Source organism: Crinia signifera, chromosome 11 (genome assembly GCF_055691185.1).
Source record: "Crinia signifera chromosome 11, ASM5569118v1, whole genome shotgun sequence".
Lineage (NCBI taxonomy): Eukaryota > Metazoa > Chordata > Amphibia > Anura > Myobatrachidae > Crinia > Crinia signifera.
In genome coordinates, this window is record NC_139227.1 from 45691424 (window position 1) to 45716832 (window position 25409).

Genomic DNA, 25409 nt, shown 5'->3' on the forward strand with positions numbered 1-25409 from the left:
CAACTTCCAAGGTGATTGTCAAAATCCCTTCACTTCACACTTGCATCTAATTCGCTCCTGTGGCTCAAAGAAAAGCACTGATCTGCGATGTTGCATCGTGTCGATTCCACACCACTAGTGCGATCTTTGAAGCTGCAAACAAGCACTTGCGGCGGGATCGTGGCAACATTTGTATGTGCGACCTAACAAAACTTTGATTGAAAGCTTCCCGGATCTGTTGATCTGACGTCACTGAATGTCTACAAGCAACTCCCAACAGCTCAGTGCCACTTACTCCACCCATGTATTGCAGGTATACCCAGGCAGCACAAACCAATCGATATTAACCCCTTCCCGACAATTGACGTACATTTACGTCATGGTCGGGAAGTACTTCCCGACACATGGCGTAAATGTACGTCATGGCATTTAACTGTCACCGCGTCTATAGACGCGGTGACAGTTTCAACATGTCTGCTGTCCCTGACAGCAGACATGTCCGTGCATGCCCAGGGGGGGCTGCGATGCCGCCCCCCCGTCGGCGATCGCTGTGATTGGCTGTTCAGTGTGAACAGCCAATTACAGCGTTTTCTGTGTCACAGGCGAATAACGTTCGCCGGTGACACGCGATCGGAGGTGATTGGTGCTGTAAAGTACAGCACCAATCACCGCGGGGTGTAAGGGTGACACTGGTGTCACCCCACCTCACCCCGCCCGCCCCCAAAGGCCGTGATTGGTCCGTCGGACCGACGGACCAATCACAGCCATGGAGGGGGGTTTAAACTAACGGTGACTGCACTGCAGACGCCATTCCGGTCTGGAATTGCGTGCAGTGCGGTCACCGTGCCTAGCTGCCGCGATATACTGACCAGAACCTTGCAAAATACTTACCTGATCCTTGCCTGCTTCATCACTGCTTGTAGTGTGCTGGATGCTTCCTGGATCCTGTTACTTGTGACTTCCTGTGTTGTGAACTTGTGCTGCTGCAGTGTAATAGCGTTAGATAGAGAGAGATAGAGAGAGATAGTGTCAGAGAGTGCTATATTTTGTGCTGCTGCAGTGTGATATAGTTATAGAGAGAGAGATAGAGAGAGATAGAGAGAGATAGAGAGAGATAGAGAGAGAGAGATAGAGAGGCCTAGTGACAGAGTGCTATATTTTGTGCTGCTGCAGTGTGATAGTTATAGATAGAGAGATAGAGAGAGAAAGAGAGAGATAGAGAGAGAGAGATAGAGATAGTGACAGATTGTGCTATATATTTTTTATATAACCGACTGCTGCCCCCCCTTTTGTGCTGATCAGTATAAATTAACTGATCAGCAACTTTTTGGGGGCGCAGGTTTTTTTAAATATATATATATACCTGTCACTGCTGCTGCTGCAGTGTCATAGAGTGTTAGATAGTGAGAGATAGAGAGATAGAGAGAGATAGTGACAGAGAGTGCTAAATTTTGTGTCTGCTGCCCCCGCCTTTTGTGCTGATCACTATATCTGAGGTGATCAGCAACTTTTTGGGGGTGCAGAGGTTTTTTTTTTTTTTATATATACCTGCCAGTTGCACTGTCAGTTGCACCAAAGGTTGTGCACCTGCTGCCCCTCACTGGTAATCAGTGTCGCATCACTGATCACCTTTTTTTTTTTTGTGTGTGCTGTGGGGTCTTTTTTTAATTTTTTTTTTTACACACACTGTGATTTTGTGGGTGTCCTGTGGCCGCTGTGCGCTGATCAGTGACGTACATCACTGATCATCTTTTTCGGCACAGGGTTGATCTATTTTTTTTTTTTTTTGATCAAATTCCTGTTGCCTTTGAGCGCTGTTCAGTGACGGACGTTACTGACCAACATCTGTGCTCAATTTTTGGCGCAGGACCTTTTTTTTTTTTTTTTTTTAACCCCTTCAATTTTTTATTTTTTTTAACCCCTTCAATTTTTTTTTTTTGTATAAAGTATTTTTTTTTTCTGCACTACATACACACTACACACTACATACCCCCCGGGTTGAAATAAAGTTTGTACCCCCCCCCCTACACTATACACGTGTTGAAACATTTCACTACCAGTAACACAAAAATAAAAATGGCATCCCAAATGTCATCCCAGTCATCCAGAAGAATGTATTCAGCGGAGGAGGCATATGCCATGATTGCTTCTGACTCTGACACAGCCAGTGATGCAAGCGGGGAATTTGAAGGATTCGCCTTAAGCTCCTCTTCCTCCTCTGGTGATGAGGGACCCCCTCAAAGACGCCCCCGTAGAGCAGCTGAGACCCCCCCCCAATAATTGATCTCGTATGGACCCCACCACCAGACAATTTTGAGCCCCAGGTTCCTGAGTTTTTGGCCATGCCAGGAATCCAATTTGATTCCACAGGTCTCAGAGAAATTGACTTTTTCAAATTATTTTTCTCTGATGATTTTATAAATTTAATGGTGGACCAAACTAATTTATATGCCCAGCAGTTTATTGCTCAAAACCCCACGTCATCATTTGCTAGGTGGACCCCTGTAGATGCAGTAGAGATGATGACGTTTTGGGGTCTGGTGTTTCATATGGGCATAGTAAAAAAGCCAGAAATTAGGCAATATTGGAGTACAGATGTTCTGTACAGCACCCCATTTTACCGTATGGCCATGCCCCGGGCTCGATTTGAGACGATCCTTAAATTTTTGCATTACAACGATAATGCACAGTGCCCACCCAGAGATGATCCCACCTTTGACCGGCTATTCAAAGTCAGGCCGGTCATTGATCATTTCAGTGCCAAATTTGAAGACATGTACATCCCAGATAAATTCATTTGCATAGACGAGTCCCTTATACATTTTAAAGGAAGGGTTAAATTCCGCCAGTACCTTCCCAGTAAGAGGGCAAGGTATGGCATAAAAATGTATAAGCTGTGTGAAAGCACCTCAGGGTACACTCACAGGTTTAGGGTATATGAAGGGAAGGATTCAAGAATTGAACCGCCAGAATGCCCCCCCTCCCTCGTAGGTGTTAGTGGAAAAATTGTCTGGGATTTAGTGCACCCCTTCCTGGATAAAGGTTATCACCTCTATGTGGATAACTTTTACACCAGCATCCCCCTGTTTAAGGCCCTTGGTTCAAGAGGTACAGCAGCTTGCGGTACTGTGCGCAAGAACCAAAGAGGCCTCCCAAAAACGCACATTGCCCAAGTAATGAGAAGGGGTGAAAGCAGGGGAATATGCACCGAAAATATGTTGTTGGTCAAATATAAGGACAAGAGGGATGTCCTTATACTGACAACAATTCACGGAGACAGTACCACCTCCGTCCCTGTACGAGGTACCAGTACCCACACCTCAAAACCTAATTGTATCCTGGATTACAATAGGTACATGGGCGGAGTGGATCTTTCAGATCAGGTACTGAAGCCGTACAGTGCCCTGCGGAAAACAAAAATCTGGTACAAGAAGCTGGCCGTGTATATCATCCAGATGGCACTGTATAACGCTTACGTGCTATTCCGTTCTACCGGCCAGAGGGGGACATTTATGCACTTTCAAGAGGAAGTCATAAAGGGCCTAATATTTGGGAACCAGCAGGCAGAGGGCCCCAGTACTTCTAGTACTGGCCCCCGTATTGTACCAGGGCAGCATTTTCCTGATGAAATCCCCTCCACTGGAAAAAAGGGCAGGACACAAAAAAGGTGCAAAGTTTGCTATAAAAAGGGAATAAGAAAGCAAACTATTTTCCAGTGTGACACTTGCCCCGACAAACCCGGCCTATGTATAAAGGAGTGTTTTAAAATATACCACACATCTATGGATTATTAGGTTCATAATTTCACCGTGCTTCGGGGGTCTTGCTAATGCCACATAGCACCCACCATTCATTCCACCAGAATCTGAGCCGCAAAATCCAAAAATCACTCCTTCCCTTCTGAGTCCTGCCATGCACCCAACTGGTATTTTTTGGTCACGTGAGGCATTGCCGTACTCGGGAGAAATTGGGGCACAGATTTTGGGGTGCTTTTTCTCCTTCATACCTTCTGAAAATGAAAAATTTTGAGCCAGAACTGCATTTTTGTGTAAAAAAATTTAATTTTTCATTTTCACTGCCCACTTGTATCAAAATTGGTGAAACCCCTGGGGGTTTGAAATGTACACTATACCCCTAGATGAATTCCCTAAAGGGGTGTACTTTGCAAAATGGGGTCACTTGTGGGGGGGTTCCACTGTATTGGTGCAACATAGCACCCACCATTCATTCCACCAAAATCTGTGCTGCAAAATCCAAAAATCACTCATTCCCTTCTGAGTCCTGCCATGCACCCAACTGGTATTTTTTGGTCACATGTGAGGCATTGCCGTACTCGGGAGAAATTGGGGCACAGATTTTGGGGTGCTTTTTCTTCTTCATACCTTCTGAAAATGAAAAATTTTGAGCCAGAACTGCATTTTTGTGTAAAAAAATGTAATTTTTCATTTTCACTGCCCAGTTGTATCAAAATTGGTGAAACCCCTGGGGGTTTGAAATGTACACTATACCCCTAGATGAATTCCCTGAGGGGTGTAGTTTGCAAAATGGGGTCACTTGTGGGGGGGTTCCACTGTATTGGTGCTTGGGGGGTCTTGCTAATGCGACATAGCACCCACCAAAATTCCACCAGAATCTGAGCTGCAAAATCCAAAAATCACTCCTTCCCTTCTGAGTCCTGCCATGCACCCAACTGGTATTTTTTGGTCACATGTGAGGCATTGCCGTACTCGGGAGAAATTGGGGCACATATTTTTGGGGTGCTTTTTCTCCTTCATACCTTCTGAAAATGAAAAATTTTGAGCCAGAACTGCATTTTTGTGTAAAAAAATGTAATTTTTCATTTTCACTGCCCATTGTATCAAAATTGGTGAAACCCCTGGGGGTTTGAAATGTACACTATACCCCTAGATGAATTCCCTGAGGGGTGTACTTTGCAAAATGGGGTGACTTGTGGGGGGGTTCCACTGTATTGGTGCAACATAGCACCCACCATTCATTCCACCAAAATCTGTGCTGCAAAATCCAAAAATCACTCCTTCCCTTCTGAGTCCTGCCATGCACCCAACTGGTATTTTTTGGTCACATGTGAGGCATTGCCGTACTCGGGAGAAATTGGGGCACAGATTTTGGGGTGCTTTTTCTCCTTCATACCTTCTGAAAATGAAAAATTTTGAGCCAGAACTGCATTTTTGTGTAAAAAAATGTAATTTTTCATTTTCACTGCCCAGTTGTATCAAAATTGGTGAAACCCCTGGGGGTTTGAAATGTACACTATACCCCTAGATGAATTCCCTGAGGGGTCTAGTTTGCAAAATGGGGTCACTTGTGGGGGGGTTCCACTGTATTGGTGCTTGGGGGGTCTTGCTAATGCGACATAGCACCCACCAAAATTCCACCAGAATCTGAGCTGCAAAATCCAAAAATCACTCCTTCCCTTCTGAGTCCTGCCATGCACCCAAATGGTATTTTTTGGTCACATGTGAGGCATTGCCGTACTCGGGAGAAATTGGGGCACAGATTTTGGGGTGCTTTGTCTCCTTCATACCTTCTGAAAATGACAAATTTGGAGCCAGAACTGCATTTTTGTGTAAAAAAAATATTTTTTCATTTTCACTGCCCAGTTGTACCACAATTGGTGAAACCCCTGGGGGTTTTAAATGTACACTATACCCCTAGATGAATTCCCTGAGGGGTGTAGTTTGCAAAATGGGGTCACTTGTGGGGGGGTTCCTAACTTTTAGCATCTTATGGTGCCTAGAAACCTACATGGTGCCTAAAAAATAATCTCATAAAAAGGAGGCTCCAAAATCAAGTAGGTGCTCCTTCTATTATGAAGCCTGTGGTTTGGTCAACGTGCACACTAGGGCCACATATAGGATATTTATGAAAACAAAAGAATTGGGGGAATCAATTTTTAGTCACATTTCTCTAGTAAAATGTACTGTGTTCCTTAGAAAAATGTATTAAAATTGCAAATCTGCAAAAAAAATGAAATTTTGAAATTTCACCTACACTTTGTTTTAATTCCTGTGAAACACCTAAAGGGTTAACAAACTTCCAAAATGCTGTTTTGAATACTGTGAGGGGTGCAGTTTTTGAAATGGTATCATTTATGGGGGTGTGTCTCACATACAAGTCCCTCAAAGTCACATCAGAACTGAACTGGTCCCTAAAAAAATCAGTGTTTGAAATTTTCTTGAAAATTTGAGAATTTGCTATTCATATTGTAAGCCTCCTAGTGTCCAAAAAAATTAAAAGGAAGTTGAAATAATGATGGAAACATAAAGTAGACATATGGTCTATGTTAGTTATTAACTATTTTGAGTGGTATGATTATTTGTCTCACAAGCAGAAAATTTAACATTTTGCAAATTGCTAAATTTTCCATTTTTTTACGACATTTTGGTATTTTTCACAAAAAAACACAGACTGTATCCACCCAAATATACCACTAATTTGAAGTACAATGTGTCACGAAAAAACAATCTCAAAATCACTGGGATAAGTAAAAGCAAAAAAAAGTTATCCCCACTTAAGTGAGACATGTCAGATTTGAAAAAAAGGGCTCTGTCAGGAACGCAAAAACTGGCTCTGTCAGGAAGGGGTTAAGGATATACACAGTGAATCACTTCATTCTGACACAATATCAACCGTATGTTCCAGCACACATAGTAACATAGTAATTAGGACTGAAAAAAAGACGTTAGTCCATCAACTTTCAACCTATCTGACGTGTAACTACTGACTTAAGTCATATCTATAGGATTCCCTTAGTGGCCAAAAATGCATCCAGTTTTGATTTAAATTAATTAACAGTAGTTGCTGTAATCACCCCCCACCGGCAATGGGTTCCAGAGTTACTGCTCTAATGGTGAAGAATCCTCCTCTTAATTCAGTACAGAATTTATTTTCCTCAAGCCTCAGAACATGCCCGCGTGTCCTAATGTCCTATGTCCTTTTTAAGGTGCAGTGCCCAGATCTGAACACAGTATTCCAAGTGCGGTCTCACCAATGCCTTGTAAAGGGGCATTTATTACATTGGCATCCCTTGAATCCATAGCCCTTTTAATGCATGCCAGTGTCTGGTTTGCTTTTGCTGCTGCACTTGAACAGTGTGCACTATTACTTAATTTTTTATCTATGATAGTAGTAGTAGTAGTTTGTTTATTTATAATGTATATATAAAGTCCTTTTCTACAGCAGAATTGCCTATAATAACTCAATTTAGCCTATAAGTAGCTTGTTCATTTTTGTTCCCAAAATGAATTACTTTACATCTATTAACATTAAACCGCATTGTCCACCTTTCTGCCCACCATTTCAGTTTAATTAAGTCACTTTGTAGTGTATCCACATGCTCTCGAGTTAATTTTGTTACTCCGTGTCGTCCACAAATGTTGCAATTTTACTCACTACGTCACTTCCTAGATCATTAATGAATATATTGGTGGGTCCCAATATTGAACCTTGCCCCAGCTGGAATGTATACCATTTACCACTACTCTCTGTCCCTGATTGTGCAATCATTTTTTAATCCTATTACAAATGTTATCTCCTAACCCTAAATGACCTAGTTTTATTAAATAACCTTTTATTAGGCACCATGTCAAAAGCTTTAGCCAAATCAAGCAGTATGACAACCACAGATTTCCCCAAGTCCAGCCCCCTACTGACTTCCTTCATTTTCCCACAATGAATGTAAGGCTGACCGGTCTATAATTTTCAGGGTTAGTTTTGCTACCTTTCTTCCATATTTGTACTATGTCAGCTATGCGCCAGTCCCTTGGTGCCGTCCCCGAGATTATGGATTCCTGGAATATCAGATATAATGGTAGTGCTATGAAACAACTCCATTCTTTTAGTATCCTAGGGTGTATTTTGTCCGGGCCAGGAGATTTGTTACTATTTAGATTCTGTAATCTATTTTTTTTTTATGTTTTTTATTGCATAATGAAGTATAGCAACAAAATGTATCATTGAACAACATTACATAATGCATACATTTTCAATTTTTCTTTCCATAAAGTCAGCAATGAGTACATCTATGGAATTAACACCTATATAACAAAGGATTTAGGTATTTGAGATATCAACAATAATACATGTATAATGAGAATGTGTAATAAGGAGGAGGGGGAGGCTATGCGTGTCCGAGAAGACTTCCCCAATTTACTATTGAGCAATTGGTGGATCCTGCAGAAGCAGTCTGGTCTCGTACCACAGAGTTGTGTGGAAGCACTTATGTATTTGTCTTTTAGTTTCTGCTGGCAATGTGTCTATATAGCTTTCCCACACCTCGAAAAAAGTCTTGCATTGTTTTCCTGATGAAGGGTTGTTTCAGTCCATTCTAGATTGAATATTTGAAATAATATTTCTTTAAACATTAAGAGTGAGGGAGGTGTGGCAGATATCCACTGTTGTAATATACATTTTGTCGCCACCGAAGAAACATACAACAGCTTTTTACATCCGGCCGAAGTCTTTGGAGTGGCTGGCAAAAATCCCAAAATGGCCCATTCTGGTGTTAATAATAAGTCATTTACCAGATGATCTATTGCAAACTGCCGAACTGCCAACCAAAATCTTTGAATAGCTGTACATTCCCATAAACAGTGATACAAATTTGCATCAGAATGGCTGCACTTAGGGCACGTTGAAGAGTCGGTTAAGCCTATCAAGTTACAACGGTGAGGAGATAAATATCCCCTAAAAAAAACACATACATCTTTGTAAGAAGTGGCTGATATCCTTTTTAGTAAAATATAATAAGGTCTTTAGAATAGTTTTTTCTTCTAGGTTGGGGAAGTGTGTCCACTATTTAGTGATACCTGCTTGGAATTGACCATTATAGTGAGGTTCTTTTAGTATTTGATAAAAGTAATTTATGGCTCTCCTAGAGTAACCTACATTTAGAAAAGCGGTACTTATATGTTAGTTGGGCCCCCACTATAGTTAGTACGCTCATACCCCCACTATCCATGTTGGGATGGAGTGTATTTTATATAGTGTGGCGGGCGCAGCGAGCCACCGAGCCCGAAGCATGGCGAGCCCCGCGAGGGGACACGGAAAACAAAGCAAATAGCTTAGTGGGCGCCCAGCTAACATATAAGTACCAAAAAAGCTTTATCAAGTTGGTTATCCAAATCAGCGTCACTCAAAAATCTTATTACCCTATTGGTATAGTGTTGGGCCTGAAGAAAAGATAGATAACATGGTGGTAAGAAATCATAGAGGGATTTTGCCTGAACATAAGTGTATGGTTTTTTCTCTCATGTTTTGCGAATTGTCAGACAGAACGCAGAGAGCACCATGATCGAAATGGCTGAGCCGCCGTGCCATGTTGAGAATGGACATTGCCTAAAAGGGGAGATGTAAAGAGTATGATGTGTGTAGTTTAGCTTTATTACGTATCGTATGCCATGTAGACATAAGGAGAGGATTATCTAGCACTTGTTGAGGCAGTTCATATTTAGGCAGATGTAAAAGACACATTAGATTAAGAGTAGGAGAAGAAGTTGCTGTTCCAATGTATAATTAGCATATTGGTCTTTATGATGGAGCCAGTCTTTGATGTATCTACATATGGCTGCCTGATTGTATAGTTTAATATTACTCTAGATCTTTGTAGTATTTTTAAGCTAATCCTCGTCTTTTTTTGACCATATGAAATTTCGGTACTTATGTATTATCTGGGCTCCCATGTTAAATTCACCCCATTTTTTCATACCCCTACTATCCAACTACGCATGGAGTTGATTTTATATAGTGTGGCGAGCGCAGCGAGCCCCGCGAGGGGACGCGGTCTCATAAGAAAAACGGGAGCCCAGATATTACATATGTACCGAAATTTCTGAAAAGATCCGTAATTTTTTTTCGTCAGATAAAGTGAGTATAAGTGGAATGACTTAGAGTGGGTACAGGAGCAAATTATTTGGGTGTCCCATCTTGTTTAAATCGCTTTGAATGCCCTCCTTTTTTTAGCGATTTCAAATTTGACTTTGCTGTTAAGCCACATCGGTTTCCTTTTGACATTTGTTCTTTTATTTACTCTAAGAATAACTTTTTCAGTGCCATTCTGCAGTATTGTTTTAAAAGTTTGCCACCTTTTTATCCATACCTCTAAATAATTCCTTCCGATTTCTCAAACTTACCAAAGTTTGCTTTTCTGAAATGTAAGGACCTACCTGCTCCAATATAATTATCTTTGTTAAAATTTAAATCAAATGAGATAATGGGCAGTATACACTGTGAATAATGGCGATGTGCAGCGAATCCTGTTTAGAATTCGCTGCACAGTCAGTGTTTGGGAGGGCTGCTAGGGGACACTGATAGCTGTGAATCCCGCTAGGGGACACTGATAGCTGTGAATCCCGCGAGGGGACACTGATAGCTGTGAATCCCGCGAGGGGACACGGATAGCTGTGAATCCCGCGAGGGGACACTGATACCTGTGAAGGTATCCGCGTGCGCTCGCCACGCTTTGGGCTCGGTGGCTCGCTGCGCTCGCCACACTTTCTATTCTCAACTCCACGAAGACGTGGATAGTGGGGTATGGAAAGGCCGTAGGACGCGAACCGCAGGCGCTCGCCACGCTTCGGGTTGGCGTTGATGGTGGGGGTGGTACAGTGTTAAAAAAGACATTTGGGGTGCATTTAACATGTTTGCTAATAATTTAAATGCATTTGTGATCAAAATCGCATGCCATCGCATGGCATGCGATGCAATGCGATTTTTACAACAAATGCATAAAAACCCCAGAAAAATCGCATCGCATTCCATTACATATGGCATGCGATGGGAGCCGTGATAGTATACAAGTACCTATATATAGTAACCAACTGCGTTTGTTGCCTTATTTCCACGCCGAGTGCCGCCGCTACCCCATTTATGCTATATTCACTTTTTAGTGAACTGGAGGGCACCGGGACCTCTATTACTAGTACAGGAGTGATATATATATATATATAGCGTGGTATGGTCGGCGGCACTCCCAGACTGGGAAATAAAGAACAACTATATGCCCAAATGTGGATCAACGTTTCAGTGCCCGTGCACTTTTATCAAGATCAGCAGAGTGCACGGGCACTGAAACGTTGATCCACATTTGGGCATATAGTTGTTCTTTATTTCCCAGTCTGGGAGTGCCGCCGACCATACCACGCTATATTCTCCCCCCTCACCCGAGGGGAAACTTCGGAAGGCACCAGGCAAGTAACGCAGCACAGCATTTAGAGTGCCGGCCAGCGCGAACAAATATATATATATATTTATTAATTAAAGTACAGTAAGTACATAGCATGCCACTTCACAGATTCTTTGACACCAAATAATAAAAAAAAATATTTTAAAAGATCACAGTTCACCATAAAAATAGGATTTTAATACCTACCGGTAAATCCTTTTCTCGGAGTTCTTATGGGATACAGGGAAGTCGTTCATAACGATGGGGAAAAGAGGGTTTCCGTAGGAGACAGGCACTTATAAAACTTTATACAGGGTGTACTGGCTCCTCCCCTCTGCTCCCCTCCCTCTAGCCAGTTAATAAAAACTGTGCCGAAGGAGAAGTACAATATGAGAGGAATATGTGTAATATTTAACGTGGTGAGATTCATCCAGCACACCCAGACATAACTTTCAACATACAGAGACCACTGTAGCGACCATAGAACACGTGGAAGTCTCAGGGCCCTAATAATATGTCAACTATTGACAACATTTTTAAAACTTTGTGTCCCAACTGGGACAATTTGATAAGAAATGTCACCTAAGTGACAACATAAGCTCGTGAACAGCTGAGGTACACGATGTAAACAATAAAGGTTACCCATGTAACCTTCACCCTCATGACCGCAAGGAACACAGGGTAATGAAAGGACCTAGTATTGGTCCACGGCTCACCAAGTGAGTAAGGCAAAACTCCGCACAGAGGCGGGCGCCCTGTATCCCATAAGAACTCAGAGAAAATGATTTACCGGTAGGTATTAAAATCCTATTTTCTCTTACATTCTTATGGGATACAGGGAAGTCGTTCATAACGATGGGGATATACCAAAGACATCAGAACGGGCGGGATTGTGCGAAGATTGCCGCAGCACCGCTTGCCCAAACTGAGTATCTTCAGTGGCCAAAGCATCAAATTTGTAAAACTTGACAAAAGTGTGTTGGCCTGACCATGTAGCGGCTCTATACAATTGTAAGGCCGACACTCCTCGGGCAGCCGCCCAGGAAGTCCCCACTGAACGAGTTGAGTGGGCTTTCACCCCAGCAGGCATAGGAAGCTTCGCCACCACATAAGCCTGTTTAATGGTTGCACAGATCCAGCGTGCAATAGACTGCTTGGAAGCAGGGCGCCCGATTTTTTGGGCATCATATAAGACAAAAAGTCCTTCAGTCTTTCGAATTCTTGCCGTTCTCCGGATATACACACGGAGAACCCGAACCACATCCAAAGCTGTCGGCACCTCAGACTGAGGGCCACTAGCAGGAACCACAATTAGTTGGTTCACGTGAAACGCTGACACCACCTTGGGAAGAAAACGCGGATTAGTGCGTAATTCTGCCCTGTCTTCATAGAAGATCAGATAAGGGCTCTTGCAGGTTAACGCCCCCAGCTCAGAGACCCGCCTAGCCGAGGCTAAGGCTGATAAGACCATCAACTTCCATGTAAGATATTTTAAATCTATTTCCTCCAGCGGTTCGAACCAGGAGGATCGTAGGAACGTCAGAACGACATCCAAGTCCCATGGTGGAGTAGGGGCCACAAAAGGAGGTTGTGTATGCAAGACACCTTGCAGAAATGTCTGCACTTCAGGTATATTAGACAGCTTCTTTTGGAAAAAGACAGACAGTGCAGATACCTGCACTTTCAAGGAGCCTAAACGTAGGCCCAGATCCAAGCCAGATTGAAGGAATCCGAGGAATCTTTCAAGTTTAAACTCCGCCGGGGCAAACTTCCCTTGTTCACACCATCCTACATATCTCCTCCAGATATCATGGTAATGTGCAGCCGTTACTGGCTTCCTAGCACTCGTCATGGTCTTGATGACTGATGTGTGAAATCCTTTCTCTGTTAGGATCTGCCACTCAACCTCCAGGCCGTCAAACGAAGCTGCTCTAAGGCCTGGAAGCATGAGCAGGTCTCTTTGCAGAGGTAGATGCCACGAGTCCCTTTGAAGACTTAGAAGATCTGGGTACCACGTCCTTCATGGCCAGTCCGGAGCCACTAGAATGACCTCGGCACCGTCTCTCCTTATCTTCCTTAACACCCGAGCCACTAGGGGAATCGGTGGGAAGACATAAATCAGGCTGTTGAAAGCCCACGGTATGGACGTCCACTCCCTCTGCCTGAGGGTCTCTCGCCCTGGAGAAGTACCTGGACACTTTCCAATTGTGTCTCGATGCCATCATGTCTACTAGTGGGGTCCCCCACCGAGCCACCAGAGCACTGAACACCTGGTGGTGTAGACTCCATTCCCCGGTGTGAAGCTCTTGGTGACTGAGGAAGTCGGCTTCCCAGTTGTCCACCCCGGGTATGAATATGGCAGATCCTGACAGTGACTCTCTGCCCAGGACAGGATCTTTGTTGTTTCCCGCATGCAGGACCTGCTTTTGGTCCCGCCCTGCCTGTTCAGAAACGGCACAGTAGTGGCATTGTCTGATTGGATGTGGACTGCCTGCCCGCTAAGGAGAGGGGCCGCCTCCAGGAGTGCATAATACACAGCACGTAACTCCAGGTTGATGATATGGAGACGTGTTTCCCAGTAGGTCCATTTGCCCTGAAAGGACTGACCCATGGTTACAGCACCCCATCCCAGGAGGCACGCATCCGTGGTGACTAAGACCCAATTTTGGATGCCAATCCTTCGCCCTGCCAGCAGGTTGGGCGTGTGGAGCCACCACTGGAGTGATAGTCTCGTCCGAGATGACAACACAATCTGAAGATGCATCTGAAGATGTGAACCGGACCATTTGTTCAGGAGATCGAGCTGGAAAATCCTGCTGTGAAACCTCCCGAATTGGAGGGCCTCAAAGGAGGCCACCATCTTTCCTAGAAGGACAATGCACTGGTGCACTGACAACTGGGGGGTTTTCAACAGGTCTGTGACCAGCTGTTGAATGGCCACAATCTTTTCTTGTGGCAGGAACACTCTCATAAGAGCCGTGTCCAACACCATCCCCAGGAACTGGAGTCTCTGCAAAGGGATCAGAGAGGACTTTGCTAAATTTAGGAGCCAACCGTGACCCAACAGGGTCTGCATGGTAATCTGTAAGGCTGCCTGCAGCTCCTCCGATGACCACGCCTTTACAAGCAGGTCGTCCAAGTATGGTATGACACAGATCCCTTGCTTCCTGAGAACCACCATCATCTCCGCCATCACCTTGGTGGATATGCGCGGGGCTGAGGACAGGCCGAACGGCAGTGCACGGAACTGATAGTGATCGTTCAGCAGCGCAAACCTCAGATATTTTTGATGAGGTGGCCAAATTGGGATGTGAAGGTAGGCGTCCTTCACATCCAAAGATGCCAAGAACTCCCCTTCCTCCAGTGCCGCTATCACGGCCCGCAAGGACTCCATCTTGAACTTGGTTACAGACAAGAATGGGTTCAGGGATTTTAGGTTTAGTATTGGGCGAACCGACCCGTCCGGTTTTGGGACCACAAATAAATTTGAATAATAACCCTGCCCTCTTTCCAGGGGAGGGACCGGGGTTATTACTCTGGCCTGTACTAGTTTTTGGATTGCGTGCTGCAAAACCATTTGGTCCACTGGGGACACTGGAAGGCCTGATTTCAAAAACCTGTGAGGTGGTTGTATTGCAAACTCCAGCTTGTAGCCATGCAAAATAAGAGCCCGTACCCAAGAATTGAGGCATGAGGCTTCCCAAACATGGCCGAAGAACGCCAGTCTGGCTCCCACCTCGACCGGAGCTATAGGTGGAGCCCCACCGTCATGCTGCGGGTTTATTTGCAGCTGCCCCGGACGGCCGCTCTGTGGTGGCCGAAGCAGAAGGCTTCCTGAATTTACCTCGGGAGCCTCTGGCTGCATTTGAACCACCCCTGGCTTTTGGGCGGAATTTGCCAGTCCGAAAGGACTGCTGGGTGTGAGAAGGAAAAGGACGCTTGTGCGCCTGTGGGGTAGATGGCAGGAAGGTGGACTTCCCTGCTGTGGCTTTAGAGATTAACTCATCTAAATCGCTGCCAAACAACCGTTCGCCTGTGAAGGGAAGGTTTTCTACACTCCGTTTGGAGTCAGCCATCCATTTCCATCTGCGACCCGATACCGCCATGGCTGAGCTACGGCCGTTAATGGCTCCTAACTCCTTTTGCGCCTCACACAGAACCTTAGCTGTGTCCTGAATATGGTGTAATTTTTCCGACACCTGCGCCACTGTCATGTCACCCAGAAGGCCCTCCTGAATCTGGGAGGCTCATGTGTATATAGACTTTGCCATATAACAACTTGCTAACACTGGACGCTGACACGCGCCACTAGCATTAAAAATGGACTTAAGGGTATTTTCAACCTTTCTGTCCGTGGTGTCTTTCAAAGAGGAACACCCTGGTACTGGAAGCACCATCTTTTTTGCTAGACGAGACACAGAGGAATCCACCTCAGGTGGCTCCTCCTACACTTTCCGTCCCGCAGGATCAAATGGAAACGTGGCTTTGAATTTCTTAGCCACTTTAAACCTCATTTCTGGGTTTTTCCACGCTGACTTGAAAGTATTCTCCAAGTCAGTCTGCTCAGGGATAACAACCTGCTGTTTTTTCTAAATGGCAAAGAAAGAAAGAATCCCCTTCAAAGGACTCAGCTAAGGGACGGTCAAGCACCTCCCTGATTGCCATAATTAATGGCTCTGTGCCCCGGAGCAGTGACTGTGAAGCATCAGGCTCCTCACCCCCCATGTCTGCTTCTTCAATATCATCCTCATCCCCATCCTCTGCACCAGATTCAGGGGTTTGAGAGGGTGCACTTCTCTTACGAGATACCCCAGGAGTAGGAGTTATTATATCAACTCTAGCAGAAAGGATAGCAAGCTCCCTCTGCACTCTCTGGGTCTGTGCTGCTGTAGCAGCTAACTGTGTAGTTACAGTTTCTAGCATGGATTTCATCCCTGCTGCCCAGGCAGGCTCCTGTGAGATGTCCTGTGTGCTACTTTGCTGTCCAGTAAGTTGTGGGGGAACCCCACTACTTTGGGGGGACATGCATGGCCCACAAGTAACTTGTGAGGAAGAAGCTGGCACAAACTTAACACTGCACACCATACATGTAAGTTTCCTCACCATTGTGACAAACAAACAGTCTCCCCTCACACACAGAGCAAACACAGTGGATATGCAATGTGATTTAGACACAGATAATTACTATGTGTAGTACTATCTGACCAGTCTATAGCTTAACAAGCTAGTGGGGTAGTGTACTGAGGGTAATGGAGGGGACCAATACACCCAACAACCTGAGCTCTCCAATTTTAAGAGCTGGTAATACAGTACAGTAAATACAACAGTACTTTCAGTGTAAGCAGGCAAGTGCACAAGTACACAAGCGCTGAAAACCTGATGCTGTCGCTGCTAGCAGATTCCCTCTGTTCCACACCGCTGAGGAGTGTCTGGAGCAGTACAATGGCGTTTCCAGCAGCCAGGGAAGAAGCAGGAAGCAGGTTTTGGCGCCCTCACAGAGCTATGGTCCCACTCTGGGTAAGCTCCGCCCAGCGTAATGGCGCCGGAGCTTACCTGCATTTTTATACTGAGACTGACATTGAAAAATGTCTAACCTGTGGTAAACTGCCCTGGACAGTACAGGAGGCAGTACCCTGTCCCAGTGTAGGCAGGGGGTTGCGCGGTCCCTGTGCAGGGCACCGCCGACGCCATCTTGCCGCAGTCACCCGGGGACCCCACTGCGGGGGACCCCGGGGTAGTACTCACCACACGACGTCTTCAGACTGGACTAGGGGTGTGCGGCATGCCAGGGGTGTGCGTGCTGCAGCGCAATGCCCGCGGTAACATCACCCACGCAGGACAGTGGTCCTGTGGCAGGGACAGCTCGGTACCATGAAGTGGCCTGCAGCTGAACCCTTCCCCCAGTCTCCAACGACGCAGGACTGCTGTTGAGTCCAAAACAGCAGTCCCAAAATAATAAAGAAATTAAACAGAAGACAAAACTCTCTGGAGCTCTTCCTGATGCGTGCTTCTCCTGAGGCACATTCTTAAACTGACTAGAGGGAGGGGAGGAGCCAGTACACCCTGTATAAAGTTTTATAAGTGCCTGTCTCCTACGGAAACCCTCTTTTCCCCATCGTTATGAACGACTTCCCTGTATCCCATAAGAATGTAAGAGAAAAGATGGTGATTGCTACATGGTGACACACGGCGAAAATCAATTCAATTCGCCATCTGATCATTGAATACATTCACAGCGAATCACATTGAAAAACCACAGCGAATGACGGTGACTATCAGACGGCGAATTGTCCGTCATTCACTGTTCGCCGTTGGCGAATAGTGCATGCTGAATAGGGCTAATCACTGTTCCCCAATGTCTCCGTTATGGTTATGTTAGTAACAAAGGGACTTATTCTAGTTCACTCTTTCTGACAAAATCCTTCTTGTCAGAACAAAACCATGTGCGCTGCAGGGGGGCAGATGTAAAATGTGCAGAGAGAATTAGATTTGGGTGAGTTATTTTGTTTCTGTGCAGGGTAAAAACTGGCTGCTTTATTTTTACACTGCAATATAGATCTCACTTTGAAGTAAAACCCCACCCACATCTAATTCTCTCTGCACAAGTTACATCTGCCCCACCTGCAGTGCACATGGTTTTGTCCATCTAAGAAGGATTTTGTCAGAAAGATTGAACTAGAATAAGGCCCAATGTCCCCGTTGGTGCTCTTCAAGAGCCAGGATTTTATTATTTCTGGTTGGACTTTCAATAAATTGATACAAATAGTGGTCATTTAGGGCATCCAATAAAACATTTCCTTTAGCGGAACTAGTTGATCCATCTTTCCAATTTATTTCTGGGTAGTTAAAGCCGTCCATAATAATAATGTCCCCTAAGCTGGCCGCTTTTCCCACCTGTAGCAAGAGGGCTTTTTCCTCCTCCGTATTTATGTTGGGTAGCTTATAACATGTTCCTACTAGAAGTTTTTTAGCCCCTTTAATATTACCTGTGATTTCTACCCATACCGATTCTACTGACTCCATCGTGCTCCCGTATAAGTCTTCCCTTATGTATGGTTTTAAGGATGGCTTAACATATAAAACCCCCCTCCCCTTCTACCTAATCTGTTTTTTCTAAACAGGCTATAACCTTCTGTGTTAGCCTCCCACTCGTGATTCGTCCCACCAAGTTTCAGTAATACTTACAAGATCAAAATCTTCCTCCAAAACTAGGGTCTCTATAGTTCCCCCATTTTACCAGTTAAAACTCCTAGCATTCAGATAAAGGCATTTCAGATCTCCTTTTTCCTCTGCCCTTGTCGTTTTACCCATTACAGTTGCAACACCACATAGATCTCTGTAGGATGCAAGACACTGGCTAGGACTGCAGGAAACAGCCACTATAGGACAATGACACTACCTCTGGCAGTGGTTCACTTACCAGACATCTCTTCATCTGGAAGGACTGCACCTTCACGGCCTGCACAGCTTCATCCAAGAGCTTCTCCTGTTCATCCTGCGGGGACTGTTGTGTTGTTGGCTGGGAGGAAGGAAAACAAAGGAGAACATACTTGTTAATCATTCACTTCACGCAAATTTTTGTGTTTATACATTTTTTTTATTTTTCAAACCATACAATAGATATATTTTCTATATCTCATACATATCTACTACATTAATAAAAACGGGAACAAGCTGTGACAAATTTGAGGAGGAATTATTACCAAGGCTAACAAATCATTACCTCATTTTCAAATCCTTCTGGTCGGATAACAATTATTGCTGCCAGACGCAATATGGCCCAGATGTACTAAGCCTTGAAATGTGCTAAAATGGAGTGATAAACCACCAATCAGATCCTACCTGTCATTTTTCAAACACGGCCTGTAACATGGCAAATAGGAGCTGATTGGCTGATGGTTGATCACTCTCCATTTCATCACTTTTCAAGCTTAGTACATACAAACAAAATTGACCAAGCAAAAAACCTTAAGCTCTAAAAAATTTAAATTCTGCTGCTATTTGTCCATCAAAAAAAATAGCCCAACTGTAAACTATATACAAGGCACAAAAATTTTTTTAAAAAGATTATCAGGACTTCTCACAGCGCGGAATTATATGGATTTCAAGTGAACTAGATGTAGCATATATTTAATTTATAACTTATTCGTAATCCCGCTTTCACTTTTGTCTGTACGTATTAATATTTGGGAATTTTTTTTGATTAATAAGAGACTTTCGTGGTTCATGTTTGGACAAGCAAAGTGAAAGAAGGATTACGAAAAAGTTATAAATTAAATATATGCTACATCTAGTTCACTTGAAATCCATATAATTCAGCTCTGTGAAGTCCTGATAATCTTTTTGAAGCTTAGTACAGGTCTGCTACACACATTTGGTGACAAACACTCTCATAATATCATGTGATGGTAGGGAATCAATGAGGAGGGGGAGGATGTCACAGTGCAGGCAGAGATCAGAGATGGCATATCAACACCTCTCTGCTCTCTAAATGTTCTATGCAACGGTGGTTGTCATAGAAGTCCAATGACATTGCAGAATTATAAATCATTAATAGCAGCCTGGAAAACCAAAAGAGAAATGAAAAATATAAAGAATATTCTATAGCTCGCCACACTGATCTAGGGGAAAGTAAAAGTAATCCTCACTTTGACATAGGATTGCTGCGTTAAATACAGAATCAGTCAGCCTCTTTTTCAGTCACAAGATAAGGGGTCACTTACACTGACTACTTCTCATTGTTTATGACCAAAACAGTTTGGACCCAGATGATATAAAGGGAATCATAAATCCTAGCTGCACTGCTGCTTCCAGCTGTTTGGCCAGTTGGCTTGGCAAAATTCACCACGTGAATGCAGCATTGATCTTGCGCTGATGTACAATGAACGTAAAATATGAATACTATTGTGTCATGCATACATCAGGGAGCGGAATTCAGACAAGGCATCACTGTTCTAAGACGGTTGTAGCAGATCTGGGAAGAGGCTAATACAACACCCCTATCGTGTGTAAAGGATATAGTAGTTTATCCCACACTATGTCGCCGACGGGAAGCACCAACTTCAACATCCTCAATAGTCGGTACACGCAGGCTGACTGAGGACATCGTTAGCGTGGCTCCCACTCTAGGAACCTATATTGTAGGACTCAAAGCAAAGGTTTGTAAGGGCCTCCCATTGGTGAAATTGTGAATAAACACATGCAACTGTGTCAGGGAAGGTGGCCCTTCTCAGAATCGGGCCCCAAAGTAGCTGCACCTATGGCAGCTACAGCCCTGTATATAACGCGTGTAACTGTGACAGGGAAGGTGGCCTCTCAGCTCTGGATCCCATAGCCGCTACACTTCCTGCACCTATGGTAGCTATGGGTTGGGATCATTTGGTCTACAGCATGATGGCCGACACGGGGAATGGCCGACAGGCCGTTAGTTCAACAATGTCTAGGTCGACAGTGAAAAGGTAGACATGGGGTTTTTCACTTTTTTTTACCTTAATGTCAACAGTCGACATGGACAGTTTCACTGCGCTTGCAATGCGCCAGGCACATTATTTTATTCTTCCACCACGCCCTAGTGCAGTGATTTTCAACCTTTTTACCTTGCGGCACACTAAATAAGATTTTAAAATTGCCAAGGCACACCATGAGATCCCCACAGGGCAAAACACATTGGCCCCCACAGGTAAAAAAACAAACCTATTGCCCCCCATATGAAAAACAATCACACTGGTCCCCCCAGGCAACACAAATAAAATACATTGGCCCTTTAAATGAAAAGAAGAGACTAGTAAATAACACTTGAACTGGTGGTGGCTGTAAACTAGTTTGGGCATCTCTAGATCTGGAGGCACACTTGAGAAACGCTCAAGGCACACTAGTGTGCCACGGCACAGTGGTTGGTAGGGCATGAAATACCGCCTGTCGGCACATGTCGGCTCAAAAAACAGTAACAAACCCCATGTCGACCCTTTGACTGTCAACCTAGACATTGTCAAACTAATGACCTTTTGACTAAGAACCATGTTGACTTTTTCCCATGTCGACCTAATGACTGTCGACCATCATGCTGTAGCCCAAATGACCGCATTCCGGTAGCTATACCCCTGTATATAACACATGTAACTGTGACAGGGAAGGTGGCCCCTATCAGCTCTGGGCCCCATAGCAGCTGCACCCCTGCAGCTATGGTAGCTATACCCTGTGTATATAACACATGTAACTGTGACAGGGAAGGTGGCCCCTCTCAGCTCTGGGCTCCATAGCAGCTGCACCCCCTTCAGCTATGGTAGCTACACCCTGTATATAAGACATGTAACCGTGACAGGGAAGGTGGCCCCTCTCAGCACCAGGCCCCATAGCAGCTGCACCCCCTTCAGCTATGGTAGCTACACCCTGTATATAATACATGTAACCGTGACAGGGAAGGTGTCCCCTCTCAGCACCAGGCCCCATAGCAGCTGCACTCCATGCACCTATGGTAGCTACATTCTTGCAAAGGACTATTCTGAAGTGGCCTCTGCGAGCCGTGACCTGAATCCTGTGGGACATCTATGGACACAGCTGAAACATGCAGCCTGGAGAAGGCACCATTACACCCGCGACAGCTTGGCAGGGATAGTAGCCAAAACTACCCGGTGACCTGTGCAAAGTTCCCACTGACAGGTACAGAAGTCGTATGATTTCCTTTTAACATTGTGCATCAAAATATTAGGTTAAGGGTCCACTTTGTTGATGCCATCTTCATTGGTTTTATTACTTATAATATTCTGTTGGAAAATCTAACGCAAAATCTGATTTCTAGGAATTATGGGGTAAATTATGCTGTGTGCAGGGGGGCATCACAAGCACAGATCCCAGCAGCCTCACTGTGCACGGGAATCAGCATACAGTTAAGCCTGCTCCCTGGCCAATAGTAGTCCAGGGGGCTGGCTTAAGTGTGTAATGCATAAACAGTACAGGTCGAGTATCCCGTATCCGAATATCCGTTATCCGAATTATTCCGAAATACGGACATTCCAGAAAGTGAAAAAATTTTTTTTTTTTTGCTAAAAACTCACTGGGGACATATGTAACAGCACTACTGAGGACATGATATGTAACTGGCACTATATATGTACAAGAAAATGATTGCTTGGCATTCAAATTCAGTGCTGAGATAGTACACACATTTTGTTTCACGTTTTGAAACCTTGTTTTTTGAACAATTAAAATATATTTGTGTGTATTTTATGTGGTAATAAAATATATTTGTGTGTATATTATGTGTTTATACAGCATAAATGCAAGATACTTCAAAATACATCATTGAAATATTAAAATATTCCGAAATACGGAATAATCCGTTATCCAAAATACTCAACCTGTATTATGTTTAACCTCTTCAGTGGTATGGCCCGATATTTTCCGGGCTCAGCTGCGCCAGAATATTTCTGGTCATACCACCAATATGCAGGTGTGCGCCAGTGGTGCCTGCAGCTGTGCACCACTGGCACATCACCTCTCTGGACACCCCCTCAGTGTTACCACCTTCCCTCGCTCCCCCTCGCTGGCGATCATAACCTTGAGATCCCCTGCCACTAGTTGCATTGAGCAGGCGGCAGGCTTGGGGATGTTCGGCGCAGCTCAGGGGGACTTGAGAGCGCTCGGGAGTACAGGCGCCCAAGTCTTCGCGAGCCTTGCCAAACATCCCTGAGCCTGCCATCTCACTGTCTGCTGTGAATGGCAGCTGGGGCAGTTGCAGGAGTTTCGGTGTACAATCACCAGAGCAGAGATGAGGAGAAGAACGACAGGGGGAGGGGGGGTTGGCCATTCGTTCTGAACGTTGATCACATTCTGGATAAAATACGGCTGTGAGGGGCCTACACACTTGGTGATCTGAGCAATGCTACACTGCTCAGGTCGGTCAGCACACAGCGCTGCACAGTGATGTGACAGCCATGTGTGTTGAGTGATCTGTCAGGGCCAGTGCTGTCCGGTGAGAACACTGGTCTGACTGGCGATCTGAATAGATTTACCCAGCCGGCATGATCTACATCGCTTGGCATCAGCTCCTAGTGAACGCATAATACGGTGAATATACTTTCAGCCCTTGTTCTGACTACTTAGCAGGCCACGGTATAAAGCCAATGTGATCACACAAGTACTTAGATTGGCGACAGTCACATACTTCTGAGGGTTTGAGGTCATTCCTAATAATTGCTGTTTATTAAAGTAATACTACATACAATCTTTCATCTACAAGCGCAATCTCCCAGCGCTTTCAAGCTACTAGTACAAGTCACTTAATGGGGATATACAGCATAGATGTTCAAACAAAGCCAGCAGGCTGGAGCAGTGGGTAAGAGCACAGGACAACTTCTATACCAAAACAGCAGCTAGTTTTCAGCTCATAACTGTAATTTTTCAAAGGCAACAGCTGGGGGCTGATTGGCAGGAGCACATCTTATCATACACAACACGTTCCATTGTTTGTTAACAAATGGGCTCCTATGTTCCATACTTACCTTCAGAACAAGTATACTCTGCTGCTTCAGTAACACATGGGTCCAATTACCAACGGCCACAGTGCTATGCCCCCCCCCCCCCCCTCCTGATCTACATGACTGCTTCATGTATACATAGTTTGGTGGTCATTGCCTGCTACAGGTATATACCAGAGAAACCAGAAATGGTGGTGCGCTACAATTTGTTTCTGTCCTATACCTTTTATAAAAAATTAGGATCAATTTGGTATTACAGGTTATAATATATTATAGGAATTCGGAATACACTAGGAATTTTTTGTGGATTACAGTGCAGCATCATGCAGGGATGAAGGGGTGGGGATTATATAGAAACATAGAATTTGACGGTACATAAGAACCATTTGGCCCATCTAGTCTGCCTCTTTTTTATCCATCAGGTAATCTCAACCCTTTTTGATCCTTATTTCTTTGTAAGGATATTCATATGCCTATCCCAAGCATGTTTAAATTGTTCTACTGTCTTAGCCTCTGCCACCTCTGATGGGAGGCTATTCCACTTATCCACTACTCTTTCTGTGAAGTAATTTTTTTCTAACATTTCCCCTGAACCTACCTCCCTTCAGTTTCAGTGCATGTCCTTGTGTTCTATTTCTTCTTTTCATTTGAAGAAAATTTCCCCACTATGTTAAAACCCTTGATATATTTGAATATTGTCATGTCCCCCCTTTCCCTTCTCTGCTCTAAAGTATACATATTAAGATATTTTAGTCTTTCCGGGTAAGTTTTGTGATGTAGGCCATGCACCAATTTAGTTGCCCTTCTTTGTACACTCTCCAATGTATTTATACCCTTCTGAAGATATGGTCTCCAGAACTGGACACAGTATTCCAGATGAGGCCGTACCAATGACCTATAAAGTGGCAGTATTATTTATTTTTTTCTGCTTCCTCTCCCTATGCAACCAAGCATCTGATTAGCCTTCCTCATTGCTTTGCTACATTGCTTTCCTGCATTTAAGTCACTTGAAATAGTGACTACTAGATCCCTTTCCTCCTCAGCAGTTTCCATTGTAGTACCATTGATACTATATTGAGCTTTTTGGGTTTTTGAATCCCAAGTGCATAATTTTTCATTTTTTAGCATTAAACTGTAGTTGCCATGCTCTTGACCAATTCTCACGTTTACCTAGATTATCAGTCATTTGTTTTACCCCTCTTGAAATGTCTACTCTGTTGCATATCTATGTGTCATCTGCAACAAGGCATACTTTCCCTTCAATACCATTTGCAATGTCACTAACAAAGATATTAAAGAGCACTGGTCCAAGTACAGATCCCTGGGGTACTCCACTGGTAACATGTCCCTCCATAGAATGCACTCCATTTACTACAACTGTCTGTTTCCTATCCTGCAACTAGGTGCTTATCCATTTAATTGTTTTATAATCCAATCCCACACTTTCAAGTTTATTTAGCAGTCTGCGATGTGGGACAGTGTCAAATGCCTTACTAAAGTCTAGATATGCCACATCTACAGCCCCCCATTCATCTAGTATTTTGGTCACGGAGTCAAAAAAGTCAATAAGATTTGTTTGGCATTATCTCCCTGCAGTAAAACCATGCTGTTTTGGATTATGTAAGTGCTTTAATTTAAGATATTCCACTATTCTTTCTTGTAATAGTGTTTCCATTCATTTCCCTACTACTGATGTAAGGCTCACTGGTCTGTAGTTACTTGCTTCTTCTTTGCTTCCGCTTTTATGCAGTGGAACTACATTTGCTCTTTTC

General features: G+C 44.2%; 1 protein-coding gene across 1 annotated transcript in view; it reads right to left on the reverse strand.

The window, feature by feature from the left end:
- VPS35 (VPS35 retromer complex component) overlaps positions 1-25409 on the reverse strand; it is an 80683-nt gene that overhangs the window by 49489 nt on the left and 5785 nt on the right. Inside the window, exon 2 of the mRNA XM_083164914.1 lies at positions 18582-18680. Coding sequence (XP_083021040.1) covers positions 18582-18680 — 99 coding nt within the window. The remainder of the gene's footprint in view (positions 1-18581; positions 18681-25409) is intronic.